Genomic DNA, 22,500 nt, shown 5'->3' with positions numbered 1-22,500 from the left:
TAACTGTCAGTCTATCATATATTTCTGTTATAACTGAATGTCTATCATATATTTCTTGTAACTGAATGGCCAGTGTAACTGTCTATCGTATCTCTATTATAACTGTTAGTCTATCATATATTTCTTGTAACTGATTGACCAGTGTAACTGTCTATCGTATCTGTGTTATAACTAAATGTCTATCATAGCTTTCTTTTAACTGAATGACCAGTGTCTATCGTATCTTTGTTTCAATTGAAAGTTCATCATAACTGAATGTTCGTAATATCTGTTATAACTGAATTTTCAGCATACTGTTGTTATGACATTTTATATGTTGTAACTGGATGTCACTTGTTATATATGTTGTAACTGAATGTCACCTGTTATATATGTTGTAACTGGATGTCACCTGTTATATATGTTGTAACTGAATGTCACCTGTTATATATGTTGTAACTGAATGTCACCTGTTATATATGTTGTAACTGGATGTCACCTGTTATATATGTTGTAACTGAATGTCACCTGTTATATATGTTGTAACTGGATGTCACCTGTTATATATGTTGTAACTGGATGTCACCTGTTATATATGTTGTAACTGAATGTCACCTGTTATATATGTTGTAACTGAATGTCACATGTTATATATGTTGTAAAGGAATGTCACATGTTATATATGTTGTAACTGAATGTCACCTGTTATATATGTTGTAACTGAATGTCACCTGTTATATATGTTGTAACTGAATGTCACCTGTTATATATGTTGTAACTGAATGTCCAGTAACTGAATGACAATTATAACTGTTATAACTGAGTATCTATTATATACCTTTAGAACTAAATGGCAATCATATATTTGTTATAAATGAATGTTCTGTTATAGATGAATATATATTAGAACTGAATTTTCATCATAATTCTATTATAATTTATTTGGTTAAAACCTAATTTTTTTTATTAAATATTTCAAGCATATTTTGCATAACCTTTTTTCATAAAATTTTGCATATTTTGCATTAATTCAAAATGTCTCCTGAAACCATCACACTATCAACTTGAAAATAGTCACTTACCTGATGTTGTTGTTGGTGGATTGACTACAAAAACAAGAATTAGTTCATATTAGTTACTGTATGTATGAAGGAATGAAGGAAAAGAGCAATAAATGAATGATGAACTAAATAAGAAAATTAATTTATGAATGAATCAATGAATGAATGAATATATGTGTATATATGTATGAATTAAAGAATGAATGAATGAATATATGTGTATATATGTATGAATTAAAGAATGAATGAATGAATGAATATATGTGTATATATGTATGAATTAAAGAATGAATGAATGAATGAATGAATATATGTGTATATATGTATGAATTAAAGAATGAATGAATGAATGAATGAAAGGAAGGAATAAAAAAAGTGTTTTGTTTAACGACACCACTAGAGCACATTAATTTATTAATCATCGGCTATTGGATGTCATATAGTCTTATACAGGAAACCCGCTATATTTTCCATTAGTAGCAAGGGGTATTTTATAAGCACCATCCCACAGACAGGATATCACATACCACGGCCTTTGATATACCAGTCGCGGTGCACTGGAGGCAACGAGAAATAGCACGACGGAGATCGATCCCAAACCGACCGCGCATAAAGCGAGTGCTTTACCACTGGGCTACTTCCCGTCCTCGAATGAATGAATGGATGAATGAATGGATGAATGAATGGATGAATGAATGAATGAAAACAGAAAATTGAAGAAAAACATTTCAATAGACACTGAACATAACGTCGTTTCAACCTGACACCATTCCCATTCAAAAGGATATCGCGTCACATATCCCTCCCTCCCTCTCTCTCTCTCTCTCTCTCTCTCTCTCTCTCTCTCTCTCTCTCTCTCTCTCTCTCTCTCTCTCTCACTGCCTAAATAATAATAATAGTTACTATAGTTGTAGTAGTAGCAGTAGTAGCAGTAGCAACAACAGCAACAACAATAACAACAACAATATTAATAATAATAATAATAACAATAACAACAATAATAACTTACTGTCAGTACCCCTGACCCAGGCAGCCCCTAGTACAAGAACGAAGCCGACAAAGTAGTGCATCGTAGTGCGTACAAAGATGAAAGTAAAGTTTATTTTATTTAACAACACCACAACACAGATGTATTCATCATCGGCTATAGGATGTCAAATGGGGTGGGATCAGGGCAGTACGATACCCACAACTCTGAAGGTTATACATCCCCCATACCCAGTTGAAGTAGAAATACACAAATTATACTAGTAATACTTTTTTTTCTAAGCAAAGCAAATAAAAAAGAAGAAGAAACAAAGAAACAAAGAAAGAAAGAAAAAAGAGGGATAGAAAGAAGGAAAGAAAGAAAGAAAATCACCCCAGCCCATAACCGATTCTTGTCCGTGTCACTATTTAGGTGTTCATATCAATTTAATGTTCAGGTACAAGGCGCGTGTGCAGGGAATTGTGTGGGGGTAGGGTGTCTAGACTGTAGTGAGGGAAGTCCCTAGGGGCTTTTGGAGATACTCCTATGAAACATATTTAAAACACGAGAATTTCCTTGAAGTAGTTGGGGGTAAGTCTGACGTGCCTGGGTTTTTTTGGGTTTTTTGAGTTTGTTTGTTTTTGGTTGTCTTTCTGGTTTGTTCGAGTTTTCTTTTCTTTTTCGTTTTATTTATTAATTTATTTTCTTTCTTTCTTTCTTTCTTTCTTTCTTTCTTTATTATTTATTAATTTGTTTGTGTGTTTGTTTGTTTGTTTATTTTATTGTATTTTTTTTTTTTTTTTTTATTCATTTATATATTTATTTTGAAGAGAAAAAGAAGTAGATTGATCAGTTAAAAATACATATTTATTACGTAGAACGAACTACTTTTTATATTGTTTTAAACCATTGACAAATAAATTCAAAATTACCAACCTCCTAATAGTTTTCAACCTTTTTGTAGTCCTCAATACGTCCGTGCGAACCACCAAAATCTATTGGACTCCTGACACACCCTGTGAACGTGCTATACTAAAATTGGGGACATACCTCTTTTTGGTAAATGGACAAACCAGTCGTAACAGTCGGTCGAATTTTGTGTTCTTTTGTGTAGAAGATAAGATACTTACGCCATACCGAATGGGTTTTAGTCATTCAGTTTCTCAACATCCCTGATTAAAATATCTGAGCTTACTCCTTTATACCTCGTCTGTTAGGGAATGGACCTTTTAGGTGGCCTTGACTTTTGTTAGAATTTTGAATTATATTAATAATAGTCCTGTTATGAAAGGAATGTTTTACACTGTGTGTGTTAACTTCACCGCGGCGATTTTGCTCTTTTCTGGTTTACCAGGTCCGTAAGTAGCCCATACTAACTATAGTGAAAAAATTGCAATACGAACTAAAGTTTGTTTTATAAATAGAGAATACTACATGAGTGGCCGTTAGATACCATTTATCATACATTGAGTTGTTTTAAAACGTATCTAACGAGCGAAAGCTGTGCTTACGGTCAATAAAGAATTTAATAGTATTCTGAATTTTCATCTTTATTAAGATTTCAGTTTGCCTCCTCCAAAAAAATAAATAAACACACATTCTTCTTTTTACTGTGTTTTTTAAACATTGTCTTAACCTAACATATAAGGGATACATATGTTAGCAATGAACTTTGGCCGATCGAATCATTTCAAATTGCAAATGGCCCATCCCGTTGGAAGAAAGTTAAAGTTATAGTTAGTTTTGTTTAACGACACCACTTGAGCACATAGGTTTATTAATCATCGGTTATTGGATGTCAAATATTTGGTACTTTTGACATATAGTCTTAGAAAGGAAACCCGCTACATGTTTGTCATTAGTAGCAAGGAATCTTTTATATGCACAATCACACAGACAGAATAACATATACCATGTATGGCCTTTGATATACTAGTCGCGGTGCACTGGCCGGAACGAGAAATAGCCCAATGGGCTCACTGAAGGCGATCGATCCCAGACCGACCGCGCATCAAGCGACCGCGTTACCACTGGACCTCGTCTCCGCTGCCCCTCCCCCACCTCCTGCCCCGTTGGAAGAAATAATAAACTTAAACGTACAAAATTACTTTCGCCAAAAATGGGTATTCAGATACTATACAAAACATGTCGATCTTCAGAAATGTATTGGTTAAAGAGATATTTATATTGTAAGCAAGAAAATGTACGTATATATTTAAATTTTAATAAAACCTTTTTTTAAATGTCTACAAACTTAGGATAGGCCTAGTCCCTTTAATGTGCTTTTAAGGCCCGTTACATTTTATTTATTAATTTCTCGGGGGGTGGGGGGTGGGGTGGGGGGTGGGGGGTGGGTGGTGGTGGTGGGGGTGTTTGTAACGTTTTGTTGTTGTTGGTTTTTTTTTTTTTTTTTTTTTGTTGGTTTTTGATGGGTATGTTAGGGGTTTTTTTTTGGGGGGGGGGGGGGGTATTTTGTTTTTGCTTTTTTTTTTTTTTCCTTCGGACTGATAAAAATCTACTCTTCTTACAACAGTGGTCTTCTTGATTACAGAACTTATTAACGAACTACCGGCCTCGGTGGCATCGTGGTTAGGCCGTCGGTCTACAGGCTGGTAGGTACTGGGTTCGGATCCCAGTCGAGGCATGGGATTTTTAATCCAGATACCAACTCCAAACCCTGAGTGAGTGCTCCGAAAGGCTCAATGGGTAGGTGTAAACCACTTGCACCGACCAATGATCCATAACTGGTTCAACAAAGGTCATGGTTTGTGCTATCCTGCCTGTGGGAAGCGCAAATAAAAGATCCCTTGCTGCCTGTCTTAAAAGAGTAGCCTATGTGGCGACAGCGGGTTTCCTCTAAAAAAAAACAGTGGCAAAATGACCATATGTTTGACGTCCAATAGCCGATGATAAGATAAAAACAAATCAATGTGCTCTAGTGGCCTAACCACGATGCCACCGAGGCCGGTCCTTACAGTCAGAGTACTCGGGCTAACCCTCTACATGATGGTTATGGTCTATCAGTTATCTTTTCTTACAAAACCATTATAGGGCAGCTCCTTTAAGTTTGTTTGCCGAACTGTAGCGAATTATTCATATGAAATTTAAGAAACAGCCCATGCGTGGAAAATTGCTCCTTTATTACAGACTACCACCGTGCCTCAATGCAGTAATAACGCATAAATTATGTATAAAACTAATTCAGTTCGAAAGATCTTAATCTGAAATCAGCATATCAAAAGTTTTAAAACATGTCAGAATCATAATATGTAATACTTATACCCACTTTACGAGGTGTATCTAATCGGTGAATATTCCTACAGTTTTGGTCGTGTAGGTGTATAGTAATACACCTACACTTTTGGAGGAAAAGTGTAGATGTATCGGTGAATACACCTACACTTTTAACAAAAGAAACCGGGAATGGGGTATAAATAATACTGCTTTTTCCTATAATTATGTATCTGACTTTCATGTTCATAAAACCAGTGTCCCACGACCGGAATATCAAAGGGCGTGGTATGTGTTGTTGACCCAGACGTAGGAGGTCCTAATTGTCTTATAAGATAGTATGGCGTATTTTCTAACCACAAACTGATATGCATCGGTGTTTGATGCTTGTATTATACTATTGTTATTACATTGTGTTATTACTGTGTGCTGTTGTTTTGACGGTAAATATAAATGTAGTACCACCCTGGAAATGACGAAAATAGTCACGGCAAAAAAAAAAAAAATGACAAAGGAAAAAAATTGTATTCACGGTAATTTCCACATAGTCCAGGCCCTGCCATAGAGGTCCGTATACACTTTCATAGGCACAGACTTTGACAGTTGATTTTAGTTTGGGATAGCCCTAGATTCAAGAATATACTAGGTGGATTCCGAAATTTCAGCTTCACAAGAATTCCGGTTTCTCCGATTGTTGGACTTATTTGCTATAACATTTGATAGGAAAAACCGGCCTCGGTGGCGCAGTGGTTAAGCCATCGGACTACAGGCAAGTGCAAGGGCTGTAGGCTAAATAACTTTCAGTCAGATGTTTAAAAATTTGCTTAAAACCTGATTTTTTTAGGATATGTAAGAAATAGAATAATACATTCGTGTCCCTTGGATACCATTTATCTTACAACTCGTTGTTTAAAAACGTACCAAACTCGCGTTCGCTTGTTTTTATACATTTTAAAACAACTCGATGTAAGATAAATGGTACCTAACGGCCACTGATGTATTATTCTCTATGTGAATAAACTGTTTTTTTGGCACAGTTTCTGAGAATTCATGATGGTATACTGGTTCTGTTGTCACTGCACCAGCCATGAAGTGTGCCTCGTTGGTTACTTATGTAATTTCTGATGAAATAATAAAAAAAACCTGTCCCTAGTAGTGACGCACAGTTACCTTCATTGGATTTTTAACATGCATTTTGTAAGCTATGTGGGCGGGGCGTGAATGAATGAATGAATGAATGAATGAATGTTTAACGACACCCCAGCACCGAAATACACATCGGCTATTGGGTGTCACAAAAGGTAGTACATGAAAATAGTATTTATATAATTATATAAAAACACAGGGTAAGGAGCTTTGTGGGATGGGGTATAATACAATGCATAAATCAAGGTAAAGTATATTTTAAAATGTTGTATAGGAATCAAAATGTTTTTAAAACTTTAAAATTAATTCTGGGTGAAATTTTAAAACATTTCAAAACATTTCTGTTGCTAAATAAATATTATATCATTTCTCGTCGGCTTCAGATGATCACACTCCACCAAAATGCGGTGCACAGTCAGTGTACACTGACAATGTTCACACTGAGGGGGAGGGTCCTTCTTTAAAATAAATGAATGCGTCAAAGACGTATGGCCAATACGGGCACGGCACAAGGGTGGGACGTAGCCCAGTGGTAAAGCGCTCACTTTATGCACGGTCGGTCTAGGATCGATTCCCGTCTGTGGGCCCATTGGGCTATTTCTCGTTAAAGCCAGTGCACCACGACTGGTATATCAAAGGCTGTGACGTATGCTATCCTGTCTATGGGGTGATACATATAAAAGATCCCTTACTACTAATGGAAATATGTAGCGGGTTTCCTTTCAAAGACTATATATTATGTCAAAATTACAAAATGTTTGACATCCAACAGCCGATGAGTAATAAACCAATGTGCTCCAGTGGTGTCGTTAAACAAAATACGTATAAGTATTACATATATATATATATATATATATATATATATATATATATATATATAACAATGGAATCTGTGCATTCTTGTTCACAAGCCAGTTTCCATTCACCTGCTCTTTGCAAACTCGTGACGGACATGCCTGAAACCCTAGTGGTATAGAGGCATATTAAAACACTTCACGTTCAAGTTCTACCTCAGTAATTTGTGAATTTGTGCTTATTAATATGGTATTATAATAATAATGAAATGTTTAGCTTTCTATTCTTCGTCCAATCTACTTAGGAACAAAATGTAAATAATATTTAGCCATTTATATGCATTTAAATAAGTTAAACATTGTTTTGTATCAATAGTTTAATTAAATTAAGTGGCTAAATTATTGTATTCACTTGACACAGCAAAGCCAAAATATACCATGTGACTGTACAAATAAATTCGTAGAGATAACAAGAGACTATATAGTCATCTTGCAAGCAACTATACAATGAAGATAAAATGGGTAAGGATGGGAAAATTTTATGTACATCGAATTCTTCGTTATTTTTTTATATTTGGACGTCAAACAATTATAAGTTCCAGCCAGTGCACCACGACTGGTATATCAAAGGCCGTGGTATGTGCTATCCTGTCTGTGGGATTGTGCATATAAAAGATCCCTTGCTGCTAATGGAAAAATGTAGCGGATTTCTTCTCTGATGCTATATGTTATAATTACCAAATGTTTGACATCTAATAGCCAATGATTAATTAATCAATGTGCTCTAGTGGTGTCGTTAAACAAAACAAACGATTTCAAACAATTATAAGTTATATATTAATAAATATAAACGTAAATGATATTAGCACAGATTTAATAATAAAATGTTGATTATAATAATAATTTCATCGCGGGTCAGTTTAACGTTTTGCCATTTTCTGTACTGATCTGCATACATTTGAAAATGTGAAAATATTTTCAAGCCCTAAATGGTATTTCGCTACAATAACAAACCATTTATATCATTGAATATTTCGCTATAGTCCATATAACAAATATATTTTAAAATAATAATAATAATAAGTTAAACGGTGAAAAGTTTTTATCATAGCAAGCGACTGATCGTCGTTACACATAATCACAACTTCCACAAACTGCACAGTTCCGTTCATGCACTGTCCTAGTGGTAGGCCCTCCACGAGTCCAAACTATTGGACTCGAGTACTCGAGGGTCAAACTCGACCCGGACCGAAGTACCCAACACTTGATGATAATGAGACTAAGGAATACAGTTAAATAGCTTTGTGCATCTTAATTCCAGCGCTGAACATGGATGCTAAATCATGCCATTGTATTGCATTCACGCGTTCTCACAGCCCTGTAATGTAACTGGCTGCAAGCATAAGGCAAAATGACGTAAAAAATCTACTTAAATGAGAATTATCTTCCTTGCACGGCGCTTGAACCTTAATTGGCTATAGGTACGTTGATATGATATCCTATCCTATCCTATTCTATTCCTTGCATGGGTACTCGAGTCCAGTTAACGGTTTTCGAGGGAGGGGCGGTTAGCGTTTTATTTTTATTTTTATTTTTTTTCTCAATAGATGTAGAATGTATTTCCATGTTAGTCATAAAATGGACGGCAATCACAGGACTCATTTTGTCTTCTTATTCAATAAACTATCACACATCTTAGAGTAATTTATTTGACTAGATCATTTTATGACTTCAGTTTCAGTAGATACAATGGATTTTTTTAAATGGAAAATAATATTATTTGTACTGTTTGTGTTTTTAAGAACATAGTTGATCACTCAAATGAAACTGTTTTTAAAACAAAAGTGCTCAAACGATTTATGGTGGACTTTTTATGAATTTGTATCTATGTTTGGGGCATTTCAAACTCTGACTGTAAAAAAGGTTTTATCGGTGACAGTATATTTTTATTATCTTATATTCGTCCAGCATTACCATATGTGCAAAAATTAAAAAGGTGCAATGACTTTTAGATTCTGTATGCAATTGTAAAGTAAATAGTAAAGTTTTAAAAAGTCACTTTTTCCTTTAGTTCCAATGTATTTAAAACTCCGTTTTAGTAGTGAAGATATGTACTTGTGTGTCTGCTTGTTGTCATTTTAGGCAACACATCTACTGTTCGCTTTGTTGTATTACAAGAGTTTAAAATTAATTAGATAACACAAGAAAAAAAGGAAACGTCATAGTGATTCATACACCTATTCACTTTATGGTCCGTGGATCAACATTTTGTTCGGTGACCTACGATTGTTTGGGCATTCCAGTAATATAAGAATATATCTATACTATGTGAAAATTTCAAGAAGGTGATGACGTGGACAGTTCAGAAGAGAAAGTCAGAATAAACTGATGAGAGTGCCAAAACAGATTGAAATCATAGAAAAATTGGAAATAAAGGAAATGTTTTATTTCACGACGCACTCAACACATTTTATTTACGGTTATATGGTGTCAAACATATGGTTAAGAACCACACAGATATATAGAGAGAGGAAACCCGCTTTCGCCACTTTGTGGGCTACTCTTTTCCATTAGCTGCAAGGGATCTTTTATATGCACCATCCCACAGACAGGGTAGTACATACCACAGCTTTTGATATGCCAGTCGTGATGCACTGGCTTGGAAAAAATCGGAATGTTTTATATTGAGATCATGAGAATGAGAGGTAGAGGGTGATAGATGAAAAAGATTAATTAAAGTATAAGCCAACTTTGACGGGATTTGAACCACTGTTGTCAGCTTGATTGTCTAGCAGCTTATCCACTAGACCACGGTGCTCACTTGTTTCAGTGTGTGTGTGTGGGGGGGGGGGGGGATTTGTTGGGGGTTCTGGGGGTGTTATTTATTATATTTTATTATTTGTTTTTGTTGGGGTTTTATTGTTATTGTTGTTGTTATTGGCCATTTTTTAAACAGCACTCGTAGATATGTTTCCCCCATGTGCACTGTAATAGTAGGATACCTTCTTGTTATGTCGGGGAGTACATCTGATACAGTTTCCTTGAGGCTGAACGGGTCGCTGAACATCAGTAGTGCAGAAATGTGTCTGCTTTTGAAAGTCGTTGGGAAGAGGCAGTAGGCATCATGGTGGTGTCGCTTTCAAAAAATATAATTAAATAGTCATAATAAATAATAATAAAAAAAAACACTAAAGAAAGATCAAGTCATTCGTCGTAAGAAATTGAGGGTGGGGCACTTTATGCGAAGAAACGGAACATGATTAATTTCTCTTTTTTGCATGTGTTTATAACAGGTTTATGCATTTTGTATAATATGAATATGAATATATATATAAGGCCTATAGAAAAACAGTATCTGGAGTGGTTGGAGGGGACAACCTCCAGTGAAGGGGTCAGTCTCTAGTAGGGGGAAACAAGACATATTGTTATCTTTATTTACATAAAACAGGATTTTAAAAAACCTTACATCTGCATCCTCAAGTGTGGGACATAGGCCCCTTCCTCCGGTACCCCGGGCCTGCATACCAATCTTGGTATGTAAAAAATAATTAATAATAAATTATAAAGCCATAGGTTTAATGGTTAAATAATTAAATTAATGTTCTTTTTCAGAGAAGCCAAATACTTTAAAAAAAGGACAAAAAACAAGCACAAACAGCCATAGTATTCAAATCGGTTAGCTAGGTTAGAATAAAACTAATCCCTTACCTTTAAACGTCATTAAATCTACACGGACTGTCCGTCTATATAGGCTACAGCCATAGTCAGCGTTTAGTTTTCAAAACATGTTTTTCATATATAATTTTTATTTGTGTAAACGTAGGGGAAAGAAAGGAAAACAGTTTTGGCAAAAAGAGTCAACAATTTCCATTTTGTTCTGTGTATAACGGTTTTGAGGGGTTTCACTGTATATTAAACACCTTTTTTTCATACTATGGAATTTACTTCAAGTTATTTACTTCTGAGCAGATTGTTTTCTATATTGCACACAAAAATAGCGTGTGTTTTTCGTTATTTCCAAAACACTTTAACTTTTCTTCTCACGTCAAACAAAACTGAAATTATTTACAACAAAAAAAAATTGTAGAAGTATGGGACGGACTGTAGGTCAAGCTTTATTTTATTATTGAGAAGGAAGGAAAATGGTTTATTTAACGATGCACTCAACACATTTTTATTTACCGTTATATGGCGGCGAACATATAATTAATGACCACATAGATATTGAGGGAGGAAACCCGCTGTCGCCACTTCATGGGATACTCTTTCCGATTAGCTGCAAGGGATTTTTTATATGCACCATCCCATAGACAGGATAGCACATACCACGGCCTTTGATGTACCAGTCGTGTTTATTATTGGGATACCAAATCCAGTTTGGGCTATTTATAAATAAAATAACAACCAGTAAAACCTTGAACATAAATACACTAATATTCCAATCCACAAAATATATTTAATATTGCAATAATAGTCATTACAAAATGTCAAAGGTCAAACACATTTTAGCAAACCCAGCATACTGGTAGTCTCTTTAATTAATAATAATAGTGTAAACAATTTTTTTTTTAAATTGACAGTTTTTAACACTGCATACTCTAGCCATATTCTCACATATACAGTGAAACCTCTCAAAACCAGACCCTGTTAATCAGAATTTCCTCAAAACCAGACCCTTTTTTACAGTACCTTTTTAAAAATCAGTATAGAATTAACCTCTCTAAACCAGATACCTCTTAAAACCGGACATTTTTCTTGATCCTGAGGTTGTCCGGTTTAGATTGGGTTTACTGTAAATAGAACAAGGCCAGAGGCCACTTGAGCTCCTCAGGCGAGCGCTCTACCACAGTCCTACATGCCACCCACTGTAGCATTCTGAAACACAGTACTGCAGCCGAATCTATGAAACATTGACCACACTTTGAGTTCAGCAGAAGAGAAATTTTTGCAAAATATCCCGCTACAGTTGTGACTTTTATTCTTTCTACATCATGAGGTCGTAGCAACCGAGGAGTCTTCTTCGGTTTCTTCAGCAGACAAGGGAGAGAACTCTGGTTTGCGAAATGTCTTTAAGAGAGGTTCGCGTGTTCGCATCCAGTCCGGAATGATCTTGCTGTGAATTCTCCACAAGCCGTACTCGTTAGCGATGTGCTTCTCTAGCACCACATACTCCAAGACATCCTTCGCTATTCTGTCACTGCCGTACATCAACCGGCCAAAACGGTCATACACCGCAAGTATCTGCAAGTAGAAAATGAATCACATTAAAACATGGGTGGATACCAGGAGCAAGACCGAAGTGGCTGGGATACTTATGGAATAATTTCTGTATCCCATATTGTGGGACATGCATTTTGAAAGATTAGCAGATCGACAGTGCCACAATGTATGATTCTGCATAGTGGCTTATGCAAAACGTGTGTTGTTCATAATTGCATAAATACATGTAGCAAAATATTCATGATCAGTTCTTAAAGGTAGTCGCATACTTTAACCAAACTTTAAGTTTAAATACTCTTGCTTAGTCCAGAATATATTTTGTATAAACTTCAATAAGAAATGTCTGAAATATACTGTCAAAAAAGAAACGCATTGGCGAAATATTCATGGAATTATCTCTTTAATACAAAGTGGCATAATTCTGTTATTTGTGATCGTATCAGTCAAATTTGACATGAGTGTGTGACAATGTTCTTGCTATGAACTGATGGCAGTGGAGGCGTTTTCGTCACCAAATAGCATCGCACAAGGGTGCTGAAATCAGTACCTTGTGTGGCCACTAGCAGCAGCAACCACTGCGCGACATATCCTTGGCATAGACTGAATGAGTCTCTGAATCCAGGCACGTGGAATCCTAGCCCATTCTTCCTGCAGTGCATGTGACAGTTGCGGAAGTGTCTGAGGCTCCGGGTCACGATCGCGTACACGTCTGTCCAGTTCGTCTCATAGATGTTCAATGGGGTTGAGATCTGGCGACCTTGATGGCCATGGCAGCACATTAATGTTCTCATTCTGCAGTCAGGGTTTCTAGAATTTTTATAAAATCTACTAGCCATGGGATCAGTGATTTTAGAAATTTGATAGCCATGATTAAAAATTCACTAACCCTACTTTACTTTAGAGTTAATACAATTTTTCTAAATACTAGTAATAATCAAATATGTTACCTAAAAAGGGAGATAGTGCTTAAAAACACTAACATTGAAGGGATTGGGGTGTGGGCAGGAAATTCATTTACAAAATAAGACTTAAATGCAACATTTGACCAAAAAAATATTCACCAGCCGTCAGGCATGGCAATAGTAGTTATTTACTAGCCCACAACTAAATATCACTAGCCATGGGAGTGGGGCTACATAATCTAGAAGCCCTGTGCAGTGCATGTGACAGTTGCGGAAGCGTCTGAGGCTCTGGGTCACGCTGGCGTACACGTCTGTCCAGTTCGTCCCATAGATGTTCAATGGGGTTGAGATCTGGCGATCTTGATGGCCATGGCAGCACATTAATGTTCTCATTCTGTAGGAAATCCATTGTTACATGTGCCATATGTGCCCTGGCATTGTCATGCTGAAAGTGTTCTCTCTGTCGATCCAAAATGGGAAGCATGTGACGGCGAAGAATTTCATCCCGGTAGTGTACGGCTGTTAGGTTGCCTTGTACGAACACAAGTTCACTTCTGCCAGTGTATGAGATGGCTCTCCACATCATGACACTCCCTCCACCGAATCTGTCAACTTGGACGATGCAGTTGTTGGCAAAACGTTCACTGCGGCGTCTGTAAACACATTGTCGTCCATCACGTCGCTGTAGAAGGAAACGTGTCTCGTCGCTGAACCATACTCACCACCAGTTTCACAAATTCCATCCCTGTACATTCGTGCACCAGCGAACACGTAAATGTTGATGTTGACGTCACAGGACGGGGCCAACATACGGTCTCCTAGCCCGTAAGTCAGCTTCTTGAAGTCAGTTCCGAATGGTTTGTGCAGACACCCTTCTCAAACCAGGTATGCGTCCAGCAGTGTTCGTTGCTGTGGCAGTTCGGTGACACAAATGCAGAACCTGGATGTAGCAATCTTGTGCTGCAGTTGTTATGCAAGGTCTTCCACTTCTGGGCCAGTCTTCAGTTGATTGAAACTGCTGGTACATGTCCCAGAGACGTGAAATGGTGCTCTGATGGATGTTCATGTGGCGTGCGACTGCTGACTGCGATTCACCTAACTGGAGGCGGCCTATTGCAATGCTTCGATTCGGCAGGCTTAGTCTTGGCATCTTGTAACTCATCTATGTCGAAATGGAAATGACTTTAAATACCCATCACTATCCCAATCTTCCCACCCCCCACCCACCGAGTTTCATGTGCATTCGTCAAAATCTGACCATTTCACGCCGACTTCCTGCAATTGTCGCATAACGTGAAAGAACATGCATTAAACTTGTTTTAGGGTGCATTTGGGCATGCTGTCCCATTCCAGGAACATTAACAAACATGGTCATTCAGAAACACTGTAAAAAAACACACGATATTTTGTAAAATCAAACACTTTTCTTCTTTCCCTATCACCTATGCGTTTCTTTTTTGACAGAGTATATAATAATAATTAAGTTTCATTTATAAATAGCGACATCATTTTCCCTTGTCTCAAGTAGCTATGTTTATTCCCTTGATTCATTTAGTTATTTTGGCAGAAATTGTCCCAATTTTTGTTTAATTAACAGAATACTCTCCTCATTCTCTTAAGATGTATGATAAAAAAACACACTTAAAATATAAAACGTCTCCTATGACAACTCGTTTACTATAATGTATTCTCTCTGAAAACGCTAGGTCATGCTTAAATAAAGGCGTATAGATTCTATATACAAATGAAACAGTGAGTGAGTGAGTGAATGAGTGAGAATGAATGAATGAATGAATGAATGAATCACATTAATACAATAATTCTACATTAATTTAATTTTATTAAAAAAACAAAACAATGCAAAGTGATAATACGCAAAAATATCAAATTATATCACAGGAAAAATATACTTTAAAATTTTGCGTAAAAAATTGGTATCTTTTAAAAATGTTACGGAATACCCATATCACAGTGCTATGATATGAAAATCACGGAGTACTAGCTAGAATGGAAAACAAAATCTAACATGCTGATTGAGAGAATTTGATCCTATGGCCATCACACCGTAGGCAAGCAATACATATACACAAGCGAAATAAATAGTGGTGGTGTCATGGTTAAACCACCAGACTCAAGGCTACTAGGTACTGGGTTCGCAGCCCGGTACCTGCTCCCACCCAGAGTGAGTTTTAATGACTCAATTGATAGGTTTAAGATCACTATACCGACTTCTCTCTCACTAACCACTAATCCACTATCCTAGATGGGCCAGATAGCTGAGGTTGGTTCTCACGACAGCAAGCTCGAAAATAAGTATAAATGAATGAATGATCGAACGGATGAATAAATGATAGCACAAAAAAAAAAATCTGCTATTAGGTGTGAAAGAAAGGTAGGCACATTTATTACCCATATGGTTAAAAATATCTTGCTACATATCAAAGTGATACGTGATGCGTCACTTCTACATTATCGATTGGCGCATTACAATACAGGAATGTCCACTAAACGAGTCGAGTGATATAAATCAAGATCGATTATGGATAATAAAAAGAATATTAAACTCGCTACCATATGATTTCACATCATGTTTATGTCCCTCATGAAATAATTTTTATTGTCACTCGCTAAAGCTCATGACAATTAAAAATGATTTCAGTCAGAACACAAACACGATACAAAATAGAAGCTTGTTTAATATCCTGTAAGTATGTATATGAAAAAGTAAAATACCTACGAAGTTTAACCCACCTGTTTCGTGTGCATCCTGACTGTGATCTGCGCAAACAGATTGTCTTTTCCAAACACCTCCTGTGTGCGCACCTGTGTTACTCGCGGGGGTTCAATCGACTCGACGAACATCCACCTGAACGTCTTGTTCTCCAAGCCAAACACCATCTCCTAAAACAGAAAGAAAGAAAGAAATGTTTTATTTAACGACGCACTCAACACATTTTATTTACGGTTATATGGCGTCAGAGATATGGTTAAGGACCATACAGATATTGAGAGAGGAAACCCACTGTAGCCACTTCATGGGCTACTCTTTTCGATTAGCAGCAAGGATCTTTTATATGCACCATCCCACAGACAGGGTAGTACATACCACAGCCTTCGATATACCAGTTGTGGAGCATTGGCTGGAACGAGAAATAGCCCAATGGGTCCACCAACAGGTATGGATCCTAGACCAAACGCGCATCAAGCGAATGCTTTACCATTGGGCTACCATAAAATTGGACTGTTATGGGAAGCCATCAGATACTGTTTTTAAAAAATTATTATATATATTATTTTCGTCGAATTTTGTACTCAATATAATCATGGGAAACAAAATTTCGGTTCTGTGATTTTAGGGACACAGTATAGGAAACGATCGTTTCCGTGATATCTGTGGGCCTGCCATAACCAAGTTTTGGTTGTGAGCCCTCGATATAAAAACTCACTCCTTTTTTTTTTTTTTTTTTTTTTTTTAAATATTTATTCACAGAACCCGTTTACATTTGTTATCTGTCCCAACCACAGGAATGAAGTGACAGAGTTACAATACAAAATTAAACATTATCATTTAGGTATACAGATCAAAATTTTCATTCAGTATTTACAATTGTTGTTATCACGAAGTTATACATGTATGTGTGAATATTAATGATACAGATAGAAAAAAGATTGTATATTATTTAGCCCAAGTTCTCATAGTTTATAATTTTGGACTAGACATGTAAAATAATTAAACAAAAAAATTGACTATACAAAAATGGGGTCTGCGAGATATGTTCTATTATATTTTTTCTATTTATACACTCATCCCCACCTAAACCCACCAACCACCCCACCCCCATCCCATCAATAAACAAACTTCAAATATACACATATAACTAAGCATATGCTCACTGACACGCACACAAGTGGTTCATGAAGTGCAGACGTCATAAGACTTCACAAATAAAGTATTATTATTATATAAACCATAATAATTATTTGACTATGACTGGTATGGCTGTATGTCGTAATATATTAATATACATGTATATAACACCAAAGTAAATAATAATTACAAATTTCATAATTTGTTCAGTGGTAATTGCCTGACTATGTCTTAAACTATTTTTTTTTAAACTCACTCCTGCAAACATTCCTGTGCCTCTATGATGATGTCCTGCGCCTGTTGTACAAATTCCTTCGTGTCAAAGTCCTCTTCAAACTGTCGCACTTTATGCAATTCCATAAACGATTTTCCCTTCTTCTCAAATTCTTTATACTTTGTTTTCACCCCCTGAAAAAGAGTATCAATTGCAGCGATAGAAGCAGAATTTTTCATTTGTCCACCGGACAAGAACATCGAGAAATCTACTTGTCCACCGGACAAGAACATCGAGAAATCTACTTGTCCAGCAATATTTTTACTTGTCCAAATAAATGTTTTGTTTTATTCAAGTACAAGGACCGTATTTTTTATTTCTCAAAATTAAACTGCATTGAACATTTTTACTTGTCCACTGGACAACCACAAAGGTACATTTTGCTATTCCGAGCAGATTTTCACTTGTCAGGACAAAAGGACAAGTACTTATTTCGAACACTGCATTGTAACAGCAAAATGTATACACCTAGTTTTCTACATGGCATTATGAATTATAACAAGAGGCCCATAGGTCTAAACGGTCACCTGAGTAAACTGTTCACCCCATCTACCCATGATACCAATTTTCTGAGGGTGGGGCGGGGATGTATCAGAATGAGCAAAGAAAAAAGAAAGAAAGAAATGTTTTATTTAACGATGCACTCAACACATTTTATTTACGGTTATATGGCGTCAGACATATGGTTACGGACCACACAGATTTTTAGAGGAAACCCGCTGTCACCACTACATGGGCTACTCTTTCTGGCCACAGTCTGTAATACAATGTACACAGGGCTGACCACAGTCTGTAATACAATGTACACAGGGCTGACCACAGTCTGTAATACAATGTACACAGGGCTGACCACAGTTTGTAATACAATGTACACACAGTCTGTAATACAATGTACACAGGGCTGGCCACAGTTTGTAATACAATGTACACAGGGCTGGCCACAGTCTGTAATACAATGTACACAGGGCTGACCACAGTCTGTAATACAATGTACACACAGTCTGTAATACAATGTACACAGGGCTGGCCACAGTCTGTAATACAATGTACACAGGGCTGGCCACAGTTTGTAATACAATGTACACAGGGCTGGCCAGTCTGTAATACAATGTACACAGGGCTGACCACAGTCTGTAATACAATGTACACAGGGCTGGCCACAGTCTGTAATACAATGTACACAGGGCTGGCCACAGTTTGTAATACAATGTACACAGGGCTGGCCACAGTCTGTAATACAATGTACACAGGGCTGACCACAGTCTGTAATACAATGTACACAGGGCTGGCCACAGTTTGTAATACAATGTACACACAGTCTGTATTACAATGTACACAGGGCTGGCCACAGTTTCTAATACAATGTACATAGGGCTGACCACAGTCTGTAATACAATGTACACAGGGCTGGCCACAGTTTGTAATACAATGTACACAGGGCTGACCACAGTTTGTAATACAATGTACATAGGGCTGGCCACAGTCTGTAATACAATGTACACAGGGCTGGCCATATCCTAAAATGTTCAATTGCCCGCCGGGCAAGTACCTCTCAAATTTTACTTGCCTAAAAAAAATTTAACTTGTTCCAAAATGTAAACAATTTAAATCAAAATTAAACTGTAGGTGTCAAACAGTTTCACATCATACAAAGCACTTGTAAGCCCTGTATTACTAAAAAAAAATATTTCCTTTAATTTGTGAATGTCAAAAACAAAATTGCTATCGGAATGAAGGAAAATTGGAAATGAGTTTATGATCTTTTTTAAAACTTTAAACACTTTACTTTAGAATTATCATCGAAAATGTGCTACTTTGAGTAAATGATTTCACAGTGAATAACATTAATTTCGTGGGATTGTTGTTGTTTGCTTTTGTTTGTTTGTTGTTGTTTATTTTTCGGGGGGTGGGGGAGAGTTATGATGGACGAGTGTACTAAAGAGATTATTTGTTTTTAAATATTAAAACAATTTATACCCCTCTATTTTTCAGGATGAATTTTACTTGTAGAATGCAGTACATTGAATTTCTGGACATTTAATTTTCACTATTTTCCAGAGGATATACCCTCGGTTTTCCTTTGAAATTCCGGCATTTGGCGCTCTCGATGTAAGTTCGACACACAGACTCAGCCTGAGACTGCTTTGATCCCGTTATAAATTTTCCTGCACATGCACCTACTCACTGTTCTTTAACAGTGTAACATTTAGTCAATTAAATGTTAATTGCATGTACATTTAATATATCAATTTAATTGGGGAACAAACGCAAAAATTGCAGATGGACAACCTAATTTCATAATAAGAAACTCTACTACATGTACATTAGTGAATCGGTGGGAATTCCCTGACGTTGTACGTGTGTTGTGCGAGCTCACATAGATAAAGAAAAAAATAACTTTACAAATAGTCTATTTATCAATTTTAGTAACGTGCTGGATTGTAAGGTTCTAAACAGCTTTTTCTTGATTCTTCAATACTGACATTGAGAAATTATTATGGGCAAACCCCCTTCCAAGAAAAAAAAAAGGTTTTGGGTAGACCCCCTAAAAGAAAAAATGTATATGTAACTGGTCACAAATTCCATCACCAAAAAGAAAGTACACTGCTCCCAAATGCCACCAAATCACCTACCTGTACCAGGCTGTCCAGGGAAGACTTTGATGCAGTGGCTAAGCCGTCAACGAGTCGAGGTGCATCTTCATATGTGGTCACCGATTCACAGGGGACGACTGGCAATATGCGGTTACTTCGGCCTCACCCAGCTGTTCCCGATGCCTTGGAAGATTTCCTGAAACAAAACAATTAAGACTTAGATGGCTATAAACTTCTTCATTGTGGTAAAGTGAAATTGCTAAGAAAATGCCTAGAACTTCGACTCGGCAAAACTGCAGTTCTTAAAACAAAACTCAATACAAACACTCAAAAAGTAGAAAGCGTCAACCGGGCTTATACTAGAACAAATCCGAAACAAGTGACATTCTATCGCAACTTTGAAGCAAGAATACATAGTGCAGCCCACATGCTCAACAAAGGAATTCTAAAGTCTACTGTTACAAGATGTCAACTAGTGGGAGCCCCACTGACTGGAAGAATACACGCCCTCGCAGAACTGAAAGCTCGGGAACGTGAAGACCGGTATCATGCTACTAGGAAAAAAACCCTACTCTGTACAGATCCCGAAGAAAATATCTCCGCAAGGTTCGATACCAGCAATATGACGACAAACAACAGTACTGCAAGAACAACCTACAAGAAGAATGTACTTGACTCCGAAGTTGTACCACCATGTCTAACAGATCATACATACCTGTCCCCAAGAAGAAGAAAAACAGTCTCTATAACCTGGATGGCCGATGCAGTGTTTCGGGACAATGTTTAGACAGTGCTGACAGTTGTTGTTAACATAATGTGGTTCGAGGCTCAAGTGTTCAATATTAACACAGAGGGAGTGGTGACATAAATGCGATACATCCATGCTACGAGGTATGTCAAAGTGATTGTGGTGGAGCATATACTGGAGTCGGTGTACTTTAAAAGTTTGGTGTTTTGGACGACCAGGTATTTTTGCACGAATAACTCCATATTTTTTATAATCCATTCTTTTGTCCATTTTTGGCAGCCTGTCCAAATTACGCATCCCATATTTGGCATCTTTTCAGTCTTGGCCAATATACGATTTTTCATAGTGAATACCCAGTTTGAGTTCACCTCAACCTTAACATTTGTTGTTGTTGTGGTCATATTACATCAGTGATTATGTAATAAATTATAAAATTAAAGCAGCCAATTTCTGGCTCCATTAAAATTATGAAATATACAAATACATTGTTATTATTACCTTAGAAACCAGTGTGGTGTGAATTCCAGTGGTATGTGTCAAGAGTCTTCAGGTAGCAGCGAAGTAAATCATAACACACTGTCCACTATATTAACATAAATTTAAAAAAATTGAAAAAGAGAATTTTCCCAGGTGAATCACACATGTAGTGATGATGGCCAGTCCTTGTTTTGAGCAGCAAGTATGTCTGAACTGGGTTATGTCAACCTAAATCTGGAAATAAATCTCTTATTTTTGGAGGCACCCCCCATTTTGCCATTTCACGGCTGCTAGGAAGTCTCTCCACCCCGACCATGTATTCATACTCGGTATGTACAAATCACTCATGGAAAGTGAGATCTCATTCAACACAACTGTGCACCATAAATGTAGGTGCAATTCCTGTCAAAGATCCAATTTCTTACCTATTTTCAAACTCATAAATTATTTTATTCAAATAGGGGGTGTATTTTAAAAGCACTATCTTCGTCGACAACACGACGCTCATTGGTCAATTTACTTCTCTGCAACCTTAAGAACAAAAAATATTTTTCGGTTTATAAATTTTATTGCTCCAACATGAATACCGACATTTTGCTCTTCACGAAAGTCACTTGGTTATATGTTGACGACTGGTCAAGGGGAGATAACTCTTTGAGGAGTGTCACTGTATTGGTTTGATTTGGCCTGTATTAAATGGGGGAAAAATTATTAGTGTGATACACTGGAATTGTTTTGTTTAAATAAAGATTTCTATTTTAGGCCAAGTCTGACTGATTGCTAAACCTGGTAATATCATACTGTATACAGGGGGGTATTTTCAGGCCACCTCACCTGTACCTCAATTTTTACATTTGATTTTAAAGTTGAAAATTGTGGAATGTGGGAAACATTTTCTAATTACTTCAGTGATTATCACAAAACTGTTGCTCTATTTGGAGTATCTTTGGCATATTGGGTAACCACTAGCAGCCATACGTCCACCATGATACAACAGCATGTTGTTTCAGTGTGTTGTTACTACATACCAGGACAAAGTATTCAGTGGGGGGTATTCTGCGGACCTGGCAAATGTTTTCCCAGAGGCAGGAGTATTTGTCAGTCAGATAATTTTGAAAAGTGAGAACATGTTTTTGTCACACTGGGGCAGACTACATAAAATTAAATTTATATACTGACATTGAGAAATTATTATGGGGAAACCCCCTGCCAAGAAAAAAAAGTTTTGGGTAGACCCCC

General features: G+C 36.8%; 1 protein-coding gene across 1 annotated transcript; it reads right to left on the bottom strand.

Annotated features, from left to right (window-relative positions):
* Positions 1–11,681: 11,681 nt before the first annotated feature.
* LOC121385511 (probable 39S ribosomal protein L45, mitochondrial) lies at positions 11,682–21,211 on the bottom strand. Its single transcript, XM_041516215.1, has 5 exons — positions 20,695–21,211; positions 20,076–20,232; positions 17,425–17,576; positions 16,052–16,201; positions 11,682–12,419 (listed from the first exon to the last, which is right to left on the bottom strand). The coding sequence occupies exons 3-5, from the start codon at positions 17,434–17,436 to the stop codon at positions 12,168–12,170; spliced, it is 414 nt and encodes a 137-aa protein (XP_041372149.1). The 5' UTR covers positions 17,437–17,576; positions 20,076–20,232; positions 20,695–21,211; the 3' UTR covers positions 11,682–12,167.
* Positions 21,212–22,500: the final 1,289 nt, after the last annotated feature.

The sequence above is a fragment of the Gigantopelta aegis genome, chromosome 11, assembly GCF_016097555.1.
Source record: "Gigantopelta aegis isolate Gae_Host chromosome 11, Gae_host_genome, whole genome shotgun sequence".
Lineage (NCBI taxonomy): Eukaryota > Metazoa > Mollusca > Gastropoda > Neomphalida > Peltospiridae > Gigantopelta > Gigantopelta aegis.
The sequence above is the reverse complement of the archived record's forward strand: the minus strand, read 5'-3'. Positions and strand labels throughout refer to the sequence as shown.